At 43.7% G+C, this 17379-nt stretch overlaps 3 protein-coding genes and 1 long non-coding RNA gene across 5 annotated transcripts in view; 2 read left to right on the top strand and 2 right to left on the bottom strand.

Moving 5' to 3' along the window:
• Window positions 1-6630, bottom strand: LOC112947730. The gene is made up of 3 exons (XR_003249469.1): window positions 6580-6630; window positions 4407-4506; window positions 1-153 (listed from the first exon to the last, which is right to left on the bottom strand). It is a non-coding gene; the product is annotated as an uncharacterized LOC112947730 (long non-coding RNA).
• An 800-nt stretch (window positions 6631-7430) lies between these two features.
• FAM227A (family with sequence similarity 227 member A) lies at window positions 7431-11498 on the bottom strand. The gene is made up of 7 exons (XM_026039874.1): window positions 11428-11498; window positions 10878-10960; window positions 10267-10410; window positions 10076-10177; window positions 9334-9438; window positions 8385-8508; window positions 7431-7570 (listed from the first exon to the last, which is right to left on the bottom strand). The coding sequence occupies exons 2-7, from the start codon at window positions 10929-10931 to the stop codon at window positions 7431-7433; spliced, it is 669 nt and encodes a 222-aa protein (XP_025895659.1). The 5' UTR covers window positions 10932-10960; window positions 11428-11498.
• A 2034-nt stretch (window positions 11499-13532) lies between these two features.
• Window positions 13533-17215, top strand: CBY1 (chibby family member 1, beta catenin antagonist). Of its 2 annotated transcripts, none has more exons than XM_026039921.1 (6): window positions 13533-13561; window positions 13879-14012; window positions 14189-14312; window positions 15358-15463; window positions 15547-15662; window positions 16664-17215. In XM_026039921.1, exons 3-6 carry the CDS (start codon window positions 14235-14237, stop codon window positions 16742-16744), a joined length of 381 nt encoding a protein of 126 aa, XP_025895706.1. In that variant the 5' UTR covers window positions 13533-13561; window positions 13879-14012; window positions 14189-14234; the 3' UTR covers window positions 16745-17215. The 2 variants fall into 2 exon arrangements, with proteins under 2 accessions (XP_025895706.1, XP_025895705.1); XM_026039920.1 differs by lacking the exon at window positions 16664-17215 and adding an exon at window positions 15740-16332.
• TOMM22 (translocase of outer mitochondrial membrane 22) overlaps window positions 16963-17379 on the top strand; it is a 2307-nt gene continuing 1890 nt past the window's right edge. The window contains exon 1 of the mRNA XM_026039873.1: window positions 16963-17124. Coding sequence (XP_025895658.1) covers window positions 16963-17124 — 162 coding nt within the window. The remainder of the gene's footprint in view (window positions 17125-17379) is intronic.

Genomic DNA, 17379 nt, shown 5'->3' with positions numbered 1-17379 from the left:
AGGGTTAGAGATCTCTCTTCTGCGTATCAAGATGTCCTGCCCAGAGCGTGGTTCAGCATTGCAGCTCTGGAGGTAACGATGAATTAGAGGGCTGTGTCCATTGATATTGAAGAGATGCCAGGTGAAGTCAGGACCATGACAAGCTGGATGTGACTGCAAAAGAAAAAGATGCAAACCAGAATTAACTAACTATCCTTCTCCCTCCCTCCCACCAGCCTCCCCCCAACCCCACACCCCCAAAAGATGGAGATTTCAGGAAAAGTTTTCTCAGTCAGAAAAAAAAAAAAATAACTTGTCAGTATGTAATTATGCAAAATCAGAAGAAATAGCAATCCATTCATCAATGTGAACATTTTAATAATTATTGTAAAATTACTAATTATCCATATATAATAAATGATGACATGATAAATAAATATAAAAATGCAGACTGGGAAAAAAAAAAGCATCTTTTAAGCTTTGCAAAACYTAACTGAAGTTGCAGCCATTCTGGTAACATGCATCAACACATCATATGCAGACTGCATCAAGCAGACAAGGGAGATAAGAGGGGCTTTCCATTTTCAGAATACACAATGCATTTATTAAGAAAAAAAMCCACAACTAATAATAGAGAAAAAAAGAGGGTTGTCAAGGACATCAAGAGATTATCTAGTTCAAACTAGAAATCAACTAAACCTGAAAGATGTTTGTTTGCCTGGGGAGACTAGATCTTTTACCAGAGGTCTCTGAGAAAGAACCGTTTCAGGGCATAACTATCCTTGCAATTCCCTTGCTTTCCATCATTCACTACATAATACATTAAAAAAATAGGCACTACACTTTGACCTAGCTTCTAGTTTTAAAAGGGCAAAGAACACGAGTCAGTGATGCAACACAAGARCATTACAGGCCTGGCACTGTAGCAGAGGCCTTGAGAAGTTGACACACAGGATGCAGTGYCTAGGAGCACAGGTACGTGAGCAGGACATGTGCCTGGCGTGGGGACCCCCTGGCATAAAGAACTCGGTCACAGAAATGCTGAGCTGAAGCTGGACAAAACAGCTAAGTTCTTGGCTTTACTTGCATATGAGTTGTGCTTCCTCTTTGCCCATAAATAGGATTTTAAGCGTAACAACATGCTTTATTAACTAGAGGCTGAAATACTGCTGGATTTCACTGGGAGCTGACAAGCTAGAACAAGCACAGGGGCACTCTCAGCTCAAAGGAAACCCAATACCAAGGACAGACAGTCATGGATTAAGCATATATCCTGGCTGTAGCTAAAGCAATTACAGCAATTAACAAGCCTGCATTTGAGTTAAAGCTCATCCTCAGACCTGGTTAAAGGCCACAAGTGAATAATCCAAGAGACTGAGGCACAGAGCAAGGCTAATCCGACACTAAGGCAGCGTCAGAGCGGACTATGGAGTGTGGCCTGGCTCAAATGCTCTCCCTGACTAACATCTCCTGTTGCTCCTTCTAGAGTTAGACCCCTGGGCTAAAGTCAGAAAGCCATTTCTCATATTTTCCCTTACCTAAACGGCTTTCCGTTTCTACTACTTGCATTAATTGTGCTGCTCATCTGAACAAAAATGAGGGAGAGAGATAGGAGCAAAGAGAGCCTTGTTTAGGAGAAAGCTGAAAAAGAAAAAAAATTAAACACAACACTCACCAAAATGGAGCTAAAACAAGAAAATTGCCTGATAGATGCATTTACTATGTTGCAAACCACAGTACTGTGTGTGCATTCTTCACACCAAAGAAATGCTGATTGCTAATACAAACAAGCTGGCAATACTGCGAGTATTTTCTTAACTGTCATTGCAAAAACAAAAGACAATGCTCCTCTAATTTAATCACACAATAGAGCTGAAATACAATCTAAAATAAAACAAAGCAGTTTTACAACCAGAATATTTATATATATATATATATAAATGGCATTCAGTGTTACGAGTTTAAAAAGTTATAATTAATGGAGTATGTTTTCCTCAAATATATTCCAGCTCACAGAAGCTGAGCGTTGTGTTGTCAAGTAGACTGAATAATGACATGAAGTACAGTGCTGTGTTTTGTACTCAGCCCAGCATTTTCATTGGAACATTTCGGAAACAAGTATGTATTTAAAGTGCAGGCAGTAGAGACATTTTAATTTTCCAGGTTACAACACAGTTCACRTGTCACATGCAAGAACAGCATTTTACAAGAAAAAAAAATCAAAGTTGGAAGAGGTTCAGCATGGGTCCGACAGACATTTGTTAAAACAAACAAACCAAAAATTAAAGAACCTCTGCTTGCAAAAGTAATTATTTTTAAAGTGTCTCCACATATCTTGTGGCTTTGGAAAAATCAAAGTTTTCTGTCACTGCCTCTTAGTTGGTAGCAGCTTTTGTTTTAAACCAGCGGTGCTTCAGAACCAGTCCCATCCCTTGGCCAGTTTTCCACTCTTGGCTTTGCCTGCTGCTACTACAAGCGAGGTTGTGTGCAAGAAAAAAAAAAAAAAAAAAAAAAAAAACAATCTTGCTCCCTTTGTATTCCATATGTTTGCCAGGCTAGTGGCCAAAAGAGATCACAAGTGATTTCATTTCCCAACTCAGATAGGCATTGACAGTATCATCACACAATTATTTTGAGCTCTTGAAAGAGCTGCAGTCAGCCTTAAAATAATTCTTCCTTCAGGTTTGCTATCCCTAGAGCCTTACTTTACAATAATGGTCCAGCTAATAATTTTCTTCATTTTTGCATTTTTAAAATTCAGTGATTTATTAACCTGATTATGTTTGAGTCTGTTTCCCTTTCCTTGGATTATCATGGTGTCTTGATCAGCCTTGCAATTGCATCTTTCTCCATAATTCCCTCTGTATCTGAAGAAAATTTATCAGCTCTCCTCCTGGTGCTTTTACTCAATTGGTGATTATAAATGATACTCATCTGTCTCTGAAACTCAACTGTGGGAGGAAATTCAACCTCAGTGGGAGGTACACAACTCCCCCTGAACTCCATATAAGCCCCAGTATCCACTGCATGTTTTTCTTCCTATGTTGGCCTAGTCTGTGTTTATTATTCTTTTCCCACTTAATGGGGTCATTATGGCAGCACTTGCTGCTTTAATGGCCAGGCAATGCAAAGGAGGAATTGCTCCGGGATTCTAAAACCAAATTGCACACATGATCCCTTTTCCTAGGGAAATGGATACGTGACAGGTAGGAGAGCACATGGCACACTRTAGTTAACTCTTGGATTTCAAAGTAATATTTGGTATTATAGTTGCAGTCAGGAGATGTTTTTAGCTAAAAAGCCACTGTTCCCCACCCCAGCTGTCACGGGGCTAATGCAGCAAAAGCAAATGGAGCTAAGAAGCTGATGAGCGTTAACAGCCACCTCTGTAAGGAATGACCAAGAGAGCTTGAAGACACTCTCTCTAGCCAAAGTAAAAGCATCTGCAAATCATCTCTGGAGTCTGAGAGGGTTTTTTTGGAGTTGCTTCAGTTTACATATTAGACAGAAGAAGAAAGGAAATTCCTGACACAGTATAAGTAAGCACGCAGTATAGAGTTTGTCACCAACACTGTATGAAAGTCTCTAAAAAGCAAATGTTAAGTTGAAAAGCACACACAGCTACACACTTCAAAACTGTCCTTGGTATAAAAATAGAAAYTTACACAAAGCGCTGGAATTTGGAAGCAGTATTTGTCAATAATTTGAATACAATGGAGGTTATTTACAGTCTGTGTAGGACCCACTCCAGAGAAAAGAGCCAAGTCCTCTCAGCCATTCTTTGGAAGATGAAGGTTTTAACAGGGACAGGAGAAGGATCTTACTGGCTTAGGGACAGAGAACAACACTAAGCAGCCCAAAACCAGACTGCTCCCATACCAGCAACTGCCCTTTAGATTGTTTTTTTCTGTATTGCAGGAAATATGTAGATAGTAGCAAGACCAGCTATTGTCTGCAGAAGACAGAAAAAGTCACTCAGCCTAGGGCAACCTGTCCCATTCTTTCTTCAAACACTACACACCTCTCTAGGATGAGGTGCTGCTTTTAATCTCATGGTTTTCAGCATATGTTGAGTCTCCTTCCAACTTTCCATCTGATCCTTTCCAAGCTTTGCATCTTGGGTCTGCAAGTCTGTAATAAGGAACAAGCAGTAGGAATATGGTGACCTCGATTTAGCATGTCAGTGAATCCAGTATGTAAGGAAGTATTTACACTAATTACACATACACACACGATATACATCATACAAGCAGCTGTGATGGATTCCAGCTACCTGGGATCAACAAACATATACCTATATATATGCACGCACACCTTCCTGCTTTGCATGGAGTGCATATTATTGTATGGAAAAGAGCCGTGGAACAGCAAGCCTCCAAAGTCTTAGTAAAGTAAATAACACTTTACATTTCTTCCCAGTCATATACCTGGAAAAGTCACTACTTTATCTTTCGTTTGTTTGGGCCTGATGTCTTTGCTTGTCTGATGAGGTTGGTACTTGCTAGAAGCCTGTCCATGTTTTAGTTCCTTCAAGCAAAAAGAAAAAAAAAAAGAAAAACAGAAAAAGAGTTTGAGTCATTTGCCATGTTGGTTGGATTAATACCTCAATTTTCATGTACATGTTTGAAAAAAGAAAAAATCTAGTTAATCCATAAGTGAAACATTACTGTTCCTGGGTAAAATATAGAAGYACTAGTGCTAGGAAAACCACAGTGCAGTCACAGGAAAAGGAATAAAAACATCCAGCTGCAATTGTAGAAGAAATTTCAGGGTGGTAGAAGGTAATTATAGGTTAGGAAAATAGCTATGATGCCAGGACAATGTCTTTAACTAGTAAAAAGTAAGTGACTAAACTGTTCCATAAAATGCTCAGCCATCGCTGCAGTCAGCCGTCTCTAGCTGAAGCAAGCTAGGATTTTGCATTTCTCAAGATTGATCAACTCCAGAAATTGCTTCCATAAAATGAACAAAGCACAACATAAAGACATTCCCACTTCCAATATGCAGATCTTTGGAAAACAAAACAAAAACAAACAAACAAACAAAAAAAGTCCCTGAATATTTCAGGGACTAGAATTCAGGGTCCCTAATTTCAGATTTTACAGAGAAAGCCTTGCTCTATTGCCAACTTACATTCCAAGCATGTAGAATTTAACAAAAATCTTTGTRCTGATCACCCTTTCCCACTTCAATGTACAGCACAGGAAAAATCAAAAGCCAGTTTAAGAACAATGCGATCCAGTTTATTCTCAAAGCATTTCTGCAGAATGATTGGCTGTATCAGTAGCACCTTTGACTATTCTCGCTGGTTTCTCTATCAGGTTCAGTGTTTCTAGACTCCTATTAAATCTAGTCTCTCTCTATATTTACCATTCCTATTCCTTTCACAGTTCATACTTTCTTTCTGTGCTACTTTGTTCACATATGCTTTTTACTCTTCTCTTTCTTCCTTTAACTGCTCTCTATGCTTAGAACTTTTCAATTGTTTGCATGAGAAACAACCATCTTTTCCCTTCCTCCTAACACACTCACAAAACACTTACCCGATAAAGAACAATGAACTTCYAATAGATGCTGTAAGATATTTTGTATTTTGGATCCAAAACAAYAGTAATGCTTTTGCATTAGCCTATCATCCAGGTCAGTCATACCTCAAGAATTCAAAACAGCAGTTCACTGAAAGCCTCATAATTAAAGCCACATCTAAAGCAGCTGCAATGCAGTTCCCAGGGCCTGCAAAATGAGCACTTACTGTGGATTATTCTGAAAGCATAACTACTTGAGAGGTAACTAACTATGAAATCAGGAGACCTGTTTTGCAAACTGCAGTCCTCATTGTTTACTGACTAGATCNTTTTTTTTTTTTTTTTTTTTTTTTTTTTTTTTTTTTTTGGAGCCTGTGGAAAATGGGCTCACCTGACTCAATTTAGGTGGAATGTTTTCCCATGTTCTGCACAAGGCTTGACATACCACTACAATCCCTGATAGCAAGTTATCACTATGAGTCTATGAGTTGTTTAAATTGGAAATAGAAGTAGTTTGTTACTTCAGCAGAAAATTAATGATTTGGGGGAAAAAAAAAAAAAGTTTGCCTGCTAACCCATGAAAACAATTTAGATTTCTTTTGATTTAACATAATTTAAGCCTTCAGAGACTCAGAATTTTATCTGCTTTTACTTCCAAAATAAATTAAATCACGTAGTTTTGTGCACTGTAAACCAATTTCTAAATATGGTGCTCCTTCCCTTCCCATTAATGTTATAAACATGAAATTTTTCACAATATGCACTTGGTGCATATATCAGAGTTCAATATAGTTTTGCCTTTTCTTCCCTTGCTTCTTTTCTGAAGGAGCTATCTGCTGTGTGTCTTTGTTTGGAGAGTACATTTATAGGCAATGGAATAAGGAATGCCTTCCTAAYGGTGAAAGAAAAGCCTCTTTTCATGTCATGTGACAGATAAATTCATCAAAACAAAAATCTGGTCAGTAGCAGGAACAAGAGAAAAGATGAGATCAGCAATGGCTACTTCCAGTTAAAGCCTTGGCTTCTGGGACATGTCTGCTTGCTGGTTGTTCATCTTTGTGAACACACTTTTTACCTTCCATTGAGGTAGACTGTGCCTGTTAGTCTTCTCTGGACTGCTGCTGGCTTTGAAGAAATCTGGGGAAAGCAGAGAGAATGAAAAACACACAAAAAAAAAACAGTTAATCAGTTTTGAATCTAGGACTTGGAACTTTATGTAGAGACAGCTCCCTTACCAGGCTCATTTTTCTTGGGCATCTTGATTTTGGATGCTTTGTTCATAACCTATATTTTCAAGGTTCTCTCTTTTCCCTATGAATCCGTGAAGATCCTGCCTTGTCCCCTTTAAATGCAACACCACTATACAGCTATTTATGTGATAGAAGCTGAAAACTACTAAAACCACTTCTGTGTGGTCCCTGAGGCTCTCAGTGAGTAGAATAAGCTACTTATATTTGCATCCCTCACTACCCCTAAAAACAGTGCAGCTTTAAAACAGCAAAAAACAGTAAATAAAACATACATTCAGCATGGTTGMTCCTACAGCACCTGGCCTTTGCAGGCCCCATAGAAACAGACTCTCAATCTCCTGCGTATCCTTGAATAGCTTTTACACTAGTCGTTCCTAGCTTTTATCCTCGTCATTCCTGAAAAGCCACCTCATTTGCACACATGCTTACGTGAGACATCCAGGACTGGGAATGACTTTAGGGAACACAGGGTCCACTTTCATGTTACTGTAGACACCACATCATGCAACTCATCATATTCCTGATCCTGCTTTTCATAAAAGGCAGCCTGCAGACATACCTTCCCAACATAGAGTACCAACATGGAATAAGATCTGTGGATTTCTCCCCAGGACATCCTGGGAAGAAAAGTGGAGGCCTGTTCTGGATACTTAACCCCTATTTAGCTCAGAAATAATTATGGAGAACTGTTTTCATCAGTGTCCTTACTATTTCCACGCTTCCCTTTTGGTGACTCCAGATTGCTCATCTTGAATCTCTCCGGTTCTAACTGGGAGTAGTCCCAGTTATTGTAGCTTTGTGGGATTGGTAGTGTGCCTGAGAGGACAGAAAGAAGAAACAACAAATGAACAAGAAAGAGAAAAAAATAGTACTTTTCTTACATCATCAGTGTGCACTATACACACTAAGCTTCACATTATTCCACGTGATGCTGCATCATTTGTGTGTACAGACCAAACACAGATGATATTCCTCTAAGACACCCCATAAATAAGTTTAGAAGTAGATTTAAAAGCTAGACCCTGCTTGCTCCGTTTATAAATCTCGGAGTAGCTCGGGCAAAAGGCCTGCTACATCTTGTCTCCAACAGTTGCCAGCTATGGAAGGTTAGAGCAGAACATAAGAAAGAGGTTTACAGTAGTACAGTCTCCTTGAATCTACTAATTAGGAACTATAGACTAGAAGTTTAATATTTCATAGTTTTCTGAAAAGGAGATCTTAAGTCATTCACAAAAGAGAAACAGTGATAGCAAGAGAGAGGCACTGAGAAGAAGGAAACCAAAGACGCAGAAGCCGGTAGGTAGCAGGGAGTGGGACCCATCCAGGTGGGCACTGTGGTGGGGACAGCAACAGGGTGATTCAGACCCCTCTTCAGGGGCACATAAGCTGCATACAGAGCGCATCTTACCCACTTCTTCTGCTGTTTTGCTCAGGGGATCCATCAGGGGTTACAGTCTATTGTTTTACATGCTAGCACATGTAAGAAACAGTCATGTAAATAAATGTAAATGTCTGAAAAGAATGTCTGAATTCTGGGCAGAGGGGGAGTTTAAAAAACAAGGAATAGCACAATTTTGAGCCTATGCTTGCACGAGCTGCACTTTTGGACAGAAACAAAAACCTCTCTCACCTGCCATCCACTCTGAAATTGTATTACAGAGCTGTGTCTTGAACTCATCAGTATTGAAATGTGATCTTGGGAAACCAGAGCAAAAGCAAACGTACAAGGCTTGACTCAGCAATGAAGGGAAAGCCTAGGAGTTAAGCAAAGAAAAATCACAACCCCATAGACATTTTAGCTGAGAGCTGTTCTTAGAACAGATCTGGAATGACAAAGTCTGCATTTCACCCAAAGGGATGACTGCTACTTTGAATACTTAGCTTGAGTATTGGCACAGTTATCAATGCCCCAGTTTTCTAGTTCAGAAAAACTTTTACTGCCTAGGTAATCTGAAAGTTTATATATTCTTCATTTTGGATTAAGGGATACCTAAAGTTTCAAATGATGCAGGCCCCATAATTAGAAAAAAAGGTACAATATTAAAAAAAATATATTTCCCTTCCTTCTTTCTTTACAGAAAAWCAGGTTAGCATAAAGAAAGAGAGGAATTGGGCTGTTAGTATAGATATTCAGAGTTTTTAGGAGACAATAACAACCTGCTCTGAGGCAAAGACTTTGGAGGAAAAACAAAACAAACAAAAAAGACCCAGGGAATATGTATATAACTGACTAAAAGAGTAGGTTGAAGTACAGTTCGTGGATGACAGAGAGAGCAGAGGGCAGCAACTAGAAATTAAAACACTGTTTTCCCACCATATTATTTTATTAGAAGGTTTATTATTCAAAACACAAAAGCATGAACTTCCCTGGCTATCACTAGATTCAAACTGCAGGGCTACCACCCATGATGCTCCCAATATGCACAAAAGTTAACGGTCCAGCTGAGAGTKGGATACCAGGATTCTTGCAAAAATCAACTTATAGTATTAGTTTTAGATTACTGCTGTGGCAATGGATTTCTCCATCTCATTTCACTGTTTGAAATAAGAGCCTTTTTGTTTTCTCTGTCTAACTTCACCTCAATGAAGGCCTCCTGGTGGCGGAATTGGTGATAGTCAAGCAGGAGGAAAGCGTAATTCTTTGCAATACGATCAAACAGCTGTTCCTCTATTGCTGGGTTGGGCTGTCATGAAAAGGAGAGATAATGGGAGAAAAAGAGGGGTTTCTTTATCAGAAGGGGCTTAACTGACTCCAGAGCACAGAGCACCAAGGAGACAGGAATATCTCAAATGAAAGAAATTAATTGGGTGTGGAAGTAATTTCATTATGCAAAAAAAAAATCATTTTTTAGTTTTTAAACTTGGTTTAGTGTAGCCCATCAGTACATGTAACAGATTTTAAGCAGCAGAAATCAAAAAATAAACATTCTCTGACATCTGAGTAAGCCTAGAGTGGGTCTACTGATTTTTCTAGTCACTGGGATTTCTGTTATTATTAGAACAAAATAATCTTACAATATATATGAAAAAGCAAACCAACTGAAATACACTATAGATTTAAAAGCAACTCTGAGGTCCTCTAACCTATAGATTCTGGATTGCTCTTGGACAGAAAAAGCCTAAAGAGCTGCAAACTGCCAAAAGCAGCTTTCATCTATTACAAAAAGTCCACAGTGCTGTGTGCTACACGCACAACGYTGCCCATAATGCTTCAATATCATGTAGCATCACAAGCCAAACTATCCCATGGCGAGAAAATATTGCAATATCCTGGGAAGCAATGCTAGAAATAGCAACAAGCAGCTTGCCTTGATACCTCACCTGATAGAAGTGGAGAAAGAGCCACCAAAAGCTATCCACCAGAATGGCCTGGGAGACTGGTGAAGTAAGGAAATTCCGCAGTGTTCTTGTAGGAAGTAAAGTCTGGCAATAAATAAACAAATAACTAAAAAGGCCTTTTTTTAAAACCTTTTTAACCAGGCTGCCTGGCTTTGTCCAAGTCATAAATATACCTTTCCACTTGMGGACTTTCTCTGAGCACGCAGTGTTTTCTCCACGACATCTGTGAGCAATATCCCATTTGGCAGTGGTGTCAGTTTATACTTATTGTATCCGGGATATTGGTACGTTTCCACTGTGCCCTGTTCTGAAGTACTCTGGCATTTTGGGGGTGGGATGGGAAAGAAAGGACACAGCAAGGAAGTTTCTAACATGTTCTGATAATACATAATCTGTTTTTTCTTCTGTGTCCCACAAGACTCTGATGAGACTTAAAAAATAAGTGACAGTAAAATTAACATAAAATGTCACTTTAAAGAGTATAAAGTATTTTTAATCTCTAGGATGCATATGGGAGGAAACAGATGCATTAGTCACCTATCACATCTTATCAGATTGTTAATAAGTAAATCACTTGGCAGTCAGTGAGCTGATACAGGTTAGCATTCTTAAACCTTACAAAACCATCTTCAAAACCAAAGTTTAGGCCTCAGTTGCCTCTAAAAGATCTCCTAGAAAAAAAAATGGATTCTGTTTTTCTCTCAAGAAGTGCATCATGGACAGAAGGAGGGGGAAGGATTCCGTCTCTTGAAAACAGGTTAATCACTTCTGAAGTGAACCTGACCTGAGCCAGCACGTCAACATCTGAGCCCTGCAAAGCGTGGCTGCACTTCTGCATGAAGCTACGTGTCTTCCTTCTGCCTTGATCTGCAGAGAAAAGAAAAGCCTGAGAATACTGAGGTCACACCAGGGCATATTGGAGAGCAAATTCAGATCAATCATAAGTGATAAGGCATGGTCTCTGCTGTGCCATGTGCCTATTCTGAAATATACTGGGGAGTATTTAAGGAAAAGGGAGTGGAACACTGAACACCCCAGTTTCTTACTATTAGAACAAACAAACAAAAACGAACAAAACACACAAACAAATAGGAAGGATCTTTGCTAAGGTGGTAACCTTAGCTAAAGGTGGTAACCTTAGCTAAAGGTTAACACGCAACTTGTTTACAGTATTTGAATATTTATGACAGGTATCAACTTATGTGGTATATGTCACTAGATTTTGATCTCATAGTGTTGTAAGGCAGTTTTTTTCCCCCCTCAAATCATCTCTAGGAAAAAAAATATATGAACACATCAAGATTATGATAAACAGGAAGTATTCCAATACTAACTGGGATAATTATGTTTCCAGCAACACACAGAACAAAGATGTTTTCTGCATGATACATGCCACGCAACCAAGTCGTGCCTCCGGCTTTGTCACAGATTCACTGAGACCCTTAATAAACGGGACAGTTTGTAACATATCGCAGCCCTTAACCTGTTTCCTGCAAACCGAACTCTCACGCACGGCTATGCTGAACACAGAGATGCTGGTGGCTTATTCCAGTTTGGAAGYAGGCAGCAGAAACTAAATAGAGGAGTCTTCTAGGAAGATGAACATCAAGATCCCTGTATACATGGCAGCGTATGTCCTGACCAGAGCTCCTTAACGTCCATTCCTTTTCTCCSTAACAAACCCCTGAAGTATCTACACAGGAAATATATGTGCCTTTGTCTTTGGGTGTCCCAGGGAATGACTCCTCTTGTCTGGAGCTCTTCTTCTCCGAGTATCTCTTTGAAAACTCAAGATGTTTCATTGCCTTTGACAACAGTAAGGAAAAAAAAAAGAAAGAAAGAAAGAAAACGAGCATTAAGAGCTCAGTTCCACTGTCATGTGTGGTCTATGACTATCAAAAGCACTTATATTGGCTACATTTTTTTTTTTTTTCAGTTCAAAACCATGAGTCTATGTTGTCCCAATCTTCCTTCCAGGATTCTTGCTCTCACTTTATTTCTGGCCATTGATCTTTTTATCCTCCTATGCAATATATGCCCACACACATGCATATAAAGGTTGATAAAAGCCACAAAACCTCTATTTAGAGCTGCGAGTTTTTGCTCTAGTTTTAAGGGTTTTGCTGTAACCTCCTCTCATAAAAAGATGATGAATTTCCAGTGCACAGATTTTAACACACAGGGCTAGAAGCYCATATATTCTAGTATGTTGGGCCACTGTTTTTAAAGCACATGTCCAGGAAGATTTATACTATTATCTGGACCACTGGAATACACTCTAGCACTGGAGATCTTCCTCGTCTGCAGTCACCATGTTGGCATTGTGGTAGCTCTCAAATTCTTGTTCTGAGTGAACAATTTTCTGGTTCACTTCAGCCAGAGTGCCAATGGAGCAGTCTGAGAATGAAAAGACCGTCAAGGAACATGGTTGTGAAATATGAATAAACGTGTAAACAAAATGGAAAGGCTGGAGACCCTCCTGTCACATTTTCTCCTCTCCTTCCTGGCACTTTTATTCCCTCTCCCTCCTTTTGCTTTCCTTATTGTTTGCCTTTCAGGCAGGTCATTAGCCCGCTATCTCATTAATAAAAAGGAGATAAAACAACCAAGCAAAGCGGGCTCTGTCTCCGCTGCTGAGCAGGGAAGCCCTGCAGCCTGCCTGGGACACAGCGGCTGTTTCGGGGGAAAGCTGAGGGRAAACAAGCGCCCGGAGTCCAGAACCGCAGGCACCCTGGACTTCCCCCAGTTCCCAAACAAGGAGATTCCCTCCGCTGAGGATACCGGCCGGGCCCTCCTCGGCGCCCTCCGGCGCGGCCTCCGCCGCCTCCCACAGCGGCGGCGGCTCCCACGGCGGCGGCCCCTGCACGTCGCCCCGCGAGGCCGAGGCCGCCGCCTCCATCCCCCTCACGGGCGGCGCGGGCGCCGCGGGGCCGGGGGGGAAGGAGGAGGAGCGCGCCCCGCCGTCACCACGGCAACGCAACGGCCGCCAACGGCTCCGTGGCGCGCGGCGGCCGAGCCCACGCGAGCGGTAAGTGCGGGGGCTGCCGCGGCGCGTCTTCCCCCCCCCCCCAGCTAAGGGGAGCGCCATGGAACAGTCCGGCTCGGCCGCCCCCGCGCGCGGGGCTGGCGCGACCACGCGGGGAAAGGGAGGGATGTCCGGGCATGCTCTTCCCTCGCTGCTCCCGCTTGTTCCGCGGGTAAGATGTGGAGGGGAGCTTGAGAGACGTGTCCCATGGTTGCCGCGAGGTGGGATAAATCCCACCGTGCTCCCCAGCGCCGTTTCCCAGGGCGAGACCTCCAGAGCCCCCCCCTCCCTCACGGGTGGTACGTCCCGTGCTCCCCCACCGCCCGCGGGCGGACCGCGCGGGCCGTTCGGAGGTGGGGGGAGCGGGCAGGGGAGGAGTGCGCCTGCGCAGAGGCGGCGGGGGGGGGGGGCGAGAGAAGGGGGCGCAGCCACGTCGTGCGCAGGTGAGGGGCGCGCGGAGGGGCGGGGGGAGTTAGCGCGAGGGGTGACGTCAGCGCCTCGCGCCGTTCCCGCCTCCCCGGGCGGCTCGCGCGGTCACGTGGCGCGGCAGGTGCGAGGCGGGAGGGGCGCGGCCCGTCATGGCGGCGGGCGGCCCGTCATGGCGGCGGGCAGCCCTGCTCGGTAGTTCCCCAGGCGCTTCTGCCCCGGGCGCACTTTTAGGGGGTGAAAAAAGGCTGTAAAACAACAGAATTGCACCAATTTGTGTTTTATATATATATTTAATAAAGTCCTCACAAAATTCAAAGCCCTTTTTTTTTAGCTTGAGGAAACTTTTGATGGAGAGGAGCCTCTGAAGGAGCGATGGTGTCTTAGCTACAACCAGAGCTGAGGTAGCAACGACCTACATTTCACCTCTTGAAAGAGTCCATCTATTTTGAAGCAGTGACCTCAAAAGTAGGTGTTGCCTAACAGTTTGGAAAGATGTGTTGTTTTAAAGAAGAAGTAGTGCTTAAAAGCTATAAATGTCAGAATCATGAAACCCTGACAATTCTATAGGTAATTGCCGGTTAGATTTCCCTTTGAGCCCTAACATTCCTAATCCTCACGTTTTCTTTGTGTTTGGAAACCAGAGCAAAGCATTGGGAAGCGCCACGGGCACTCGGGCAGTAGGACACGATGCCTCTCTTTGGGAACACGTTTAGCCCGAAGAAAACGCCGCCCAGAAAGTCAGCTTCTCTCTCCAACTTGCACTTGGTAAGTTCTGGAGCCCACACCTTGCAGCCCTATTAAGTACTCATTAACCAGGAGCAGGTGGTTTGTGCTAAGAATTTGTATGTTAAAGTTTTTTTAAGACATCCTCCCCTTGGATGCTCCCGCCCCTGTCCCTTTCCTCCTGTGGCACAGGATCCGTTTCTGATGGCTGGTGACCAGATGCCGAGTAGCAATGGCACGTGCCAGGGTAGCATCTATCAGCCACCGCAGTCCAGAGCGGCTTCCCCAGGAGCTGGTAACTAGTGGTTCTAATCCAGATCCATGGGGAGCATCTCCAGCAGGTCGATGGAGATGATCCTTTCTTTTAAGCATGGGTGAGGAGAAAGCTCTGGAGATGTCRTCCGTATATATAAATATCTGATCGGAGTGTGTAAGGAAGACACAACGAGGCTCCTCTCTGTGGTGCCCAGTGACAGGGTGAAAAGCAATGGGCACAAACTGAAACACAGGAAATTCAAGTGGAACATCAGAAAACACTTTTTTTTTTTTTAATTATTATAAGGGTGGCTGAAAACTAGAACCAGACGAACTAGAACCATTTACCTAAAGAGATTTTGGAGTCTCCATCCGTTAAGACATTCAAAGTCTGATAGGATGCATTTGTGGGCAGCCTAACCCTGCTTCAGCAGAGCTCCCTCCAGGCCTCACCTGTTCTGTAACACCTTAGGAATTTTAGGACATCATTCTTAGGTCAAGAATGATGACAAAATTTAGGTCATCATTCTGTGATGACCATAAGGAATGAACATGTTCCGCTTTCAGTCCCGAGGTAGTAAGGATTTGGTGTAGAGATGAAGCTTCTTTGCACAAGGTGGAGTGTATGCTTGTGTGAGAGGAGATTGGAGCCTGGTAGTGAGAGGCTCCTCTACTGTAGCAGCACGTGGCTACACGAGGTAGGATTTCAGACTTGTGGGCTGGTCGCACWAGCAACTTCCATCAAAATGCAGTCACTGTAAGGTATTAAGAGAGGATAAGAGGTAAAGCTTTGCAYTTCTGTGAAGATCAGAGTTGGGGCTTCTCCCTGCAGCTGGATAGATCAACCCGTGAGGTTGAGCTGGGCCTGGAGTATGGCATCCCCACCATGAACCTTGCCGGACAGAGCCTGAAGTTTGAAAATGGCCAGTGGGTCGCAGGTAGGATGAAACTCTTCTTGCTTTGATCCAAAATAGTTTTGTGTGACCGATAATCCTAATTTTGATCTCTCTGTCTCCTCTAGAGTCAGGAAGCTTCACTGGGGATCGCAGGGAAATGCAGCGCTTGCGCAAACGAAACCAGCAGCTGGAAGAAGAAAACAACCTCCTTCGACTCAAAGTGGATATTCTGCTGGACATGGTGAGTCTCTGAGCCACTGCCTGCCCATTCCAATGTGGGAATGGTCCCACAAGCTCTGGGACCACCAAAAGCTGCAGTTCTCATTGCAGGGTATGCTCTGCACTCTGCTTTATGCTACCGTGCAAGAGGATTTTAATGATAAAGTGACTGTGAGAGTGAAGTCTGATCTCTTCTGCTTCCCCCCAAGAGAGGGGGAAGGTTCCCCTGGCAGAAGAGCTTGACTTCAGTGGAGACTGGGGCAGGATTACATGGGAGCCTCAGCAAGTGTGTGTCCTCTTTCTGCACTGAGTATGGGGCCACCTTCCTGCCGCTTGGGAAGCCAGGTCACAGTCGCCTTTTGTGGCCACAGAAGATTAAGGCTCCAAGACCTTCCTTTTGGCATGACAAATGGGCTTTCATGTGTCTGTAAACCTTCAGGGGAAAGAGCCCCCAGGCCCTGTATAAACTGAAATTCAACCCTACGCTTCTCACACCTAGAGTCTGGAAGCTAACTGAGAATCTTTGCTCAGTTGCTTGTTAAGTGGGTTAACTTCTATGTCAATCTGAACAAGTATTTATCCCATTATCATTTTCCTTCCTTTATTCTGTGTTTTGAAACTGGAAAGATGSTTGCTCTTTTTTGTTCTTTTCTGCACTGAGGAGCAAATCCATCTCTCGAGGCTGTCTTGGTGAGGTGTGAAATTCCAGTTTCCCTCTCAGCAAATGCTCCCAGGAGTGCTGGGTTGTGGCTGTAAAATCTCAGCAACATCTCTGGGAAAAGAGCACTGTGAAATCCCGAGTGTCACTGAGAGAGCTTGTGAGACMCAGATGGCTCCTTATCTTCTCCTCCAATGAGGCAGGCGCTTGTTTGGAGGGACAGCAGCTGCCTGGGACGTGCCTGGGACAGGGACAGGGAGGTGCGGGACGCTCGCGGCCTCGCCGAGCTGGCCTTAGCCCCGCAAACACAACGCGAGGTGGAGGCTGGGCCGGCAGCTTGTTTCTGTTGTTCCTCTACGCTGCAGCTCTCCGAGACCACAGCCGAGTCCCACCTGATGGAGAAGGAGCTGGAGGAGCTCAAGAGCCACAGCCACAGGAGGAAGTGACTCACGGGAGGAAGGACGGGGCGGCTGGAGGAGCGGGCACGGGAAGCCGCCTCGGAGCCTTGTGCAGCGCTGCATTCACTCGGTGTTGCTAGAGCTTGTTTGGACGCCTGGGGTGTGCGGGTACTCGATATATAGTTACGCTCTATACAGTTGGTACCGTATACGTTGGTACTGTGTATATATAACGTAGAKAGCCTGTTCCTGTGTACAGTGACAGTATGTACCATGGGCATCGGCGGTGCCGCTCGTGCGGCAGGACGGCTGCTGCAGCGCTGCAGTGCACCGTGCTGCCCTTCCTCGGCAGTCGCGTTGCAGGGCCTGCATTTTCTGGTAAGAACCTGGTAAAACGCCCCTTGTCCGTGAACGCGGGCGGGATCTACGTGAGCGGATTCGCTCCCAAGCGCTGGATGGCCCTCGGTGACGCGGAGTGGGGGCTCCCGTTTGGAAGCCCTCTGCGGGGGCTGAAATGTGGGGTTAAAAACGCGTGTTTAAAAATAAATAAATAAATAAAAAAAGATAAAAAAAATAAACCCCAAGGTCGGTGCTTGGCTGTCGCTGTGTTGTGTGTGTCCGTGTGCGAGCCGTGGGTTGTGCCTCGTGCCTTGGGGCTGCCGTTAGGCGCCGTGGGGACGCAG

The sequence above is a fragment of the Nothoprocta perdicaria genome, unplaced genomic scaffold (assembly GCF_003342845.1).
Source record: "Nothoprocta perdicaria isolate Ctin4 unplaced genomic scaffold, notPer1 scaffold_244, whole genome shotgun sequence".
NCBI classification, from domain to species: Eukaryota; Metazoa; Chordata; class Aves; order Tinamiformes; family Tinamidae; genus Nothoprocta; species Nothoprocta perdicaria.
Note: the sequence above shows the minus strand (reverse complement) of the source record. Positions and strands in the feature narration are given on the sequence as shown.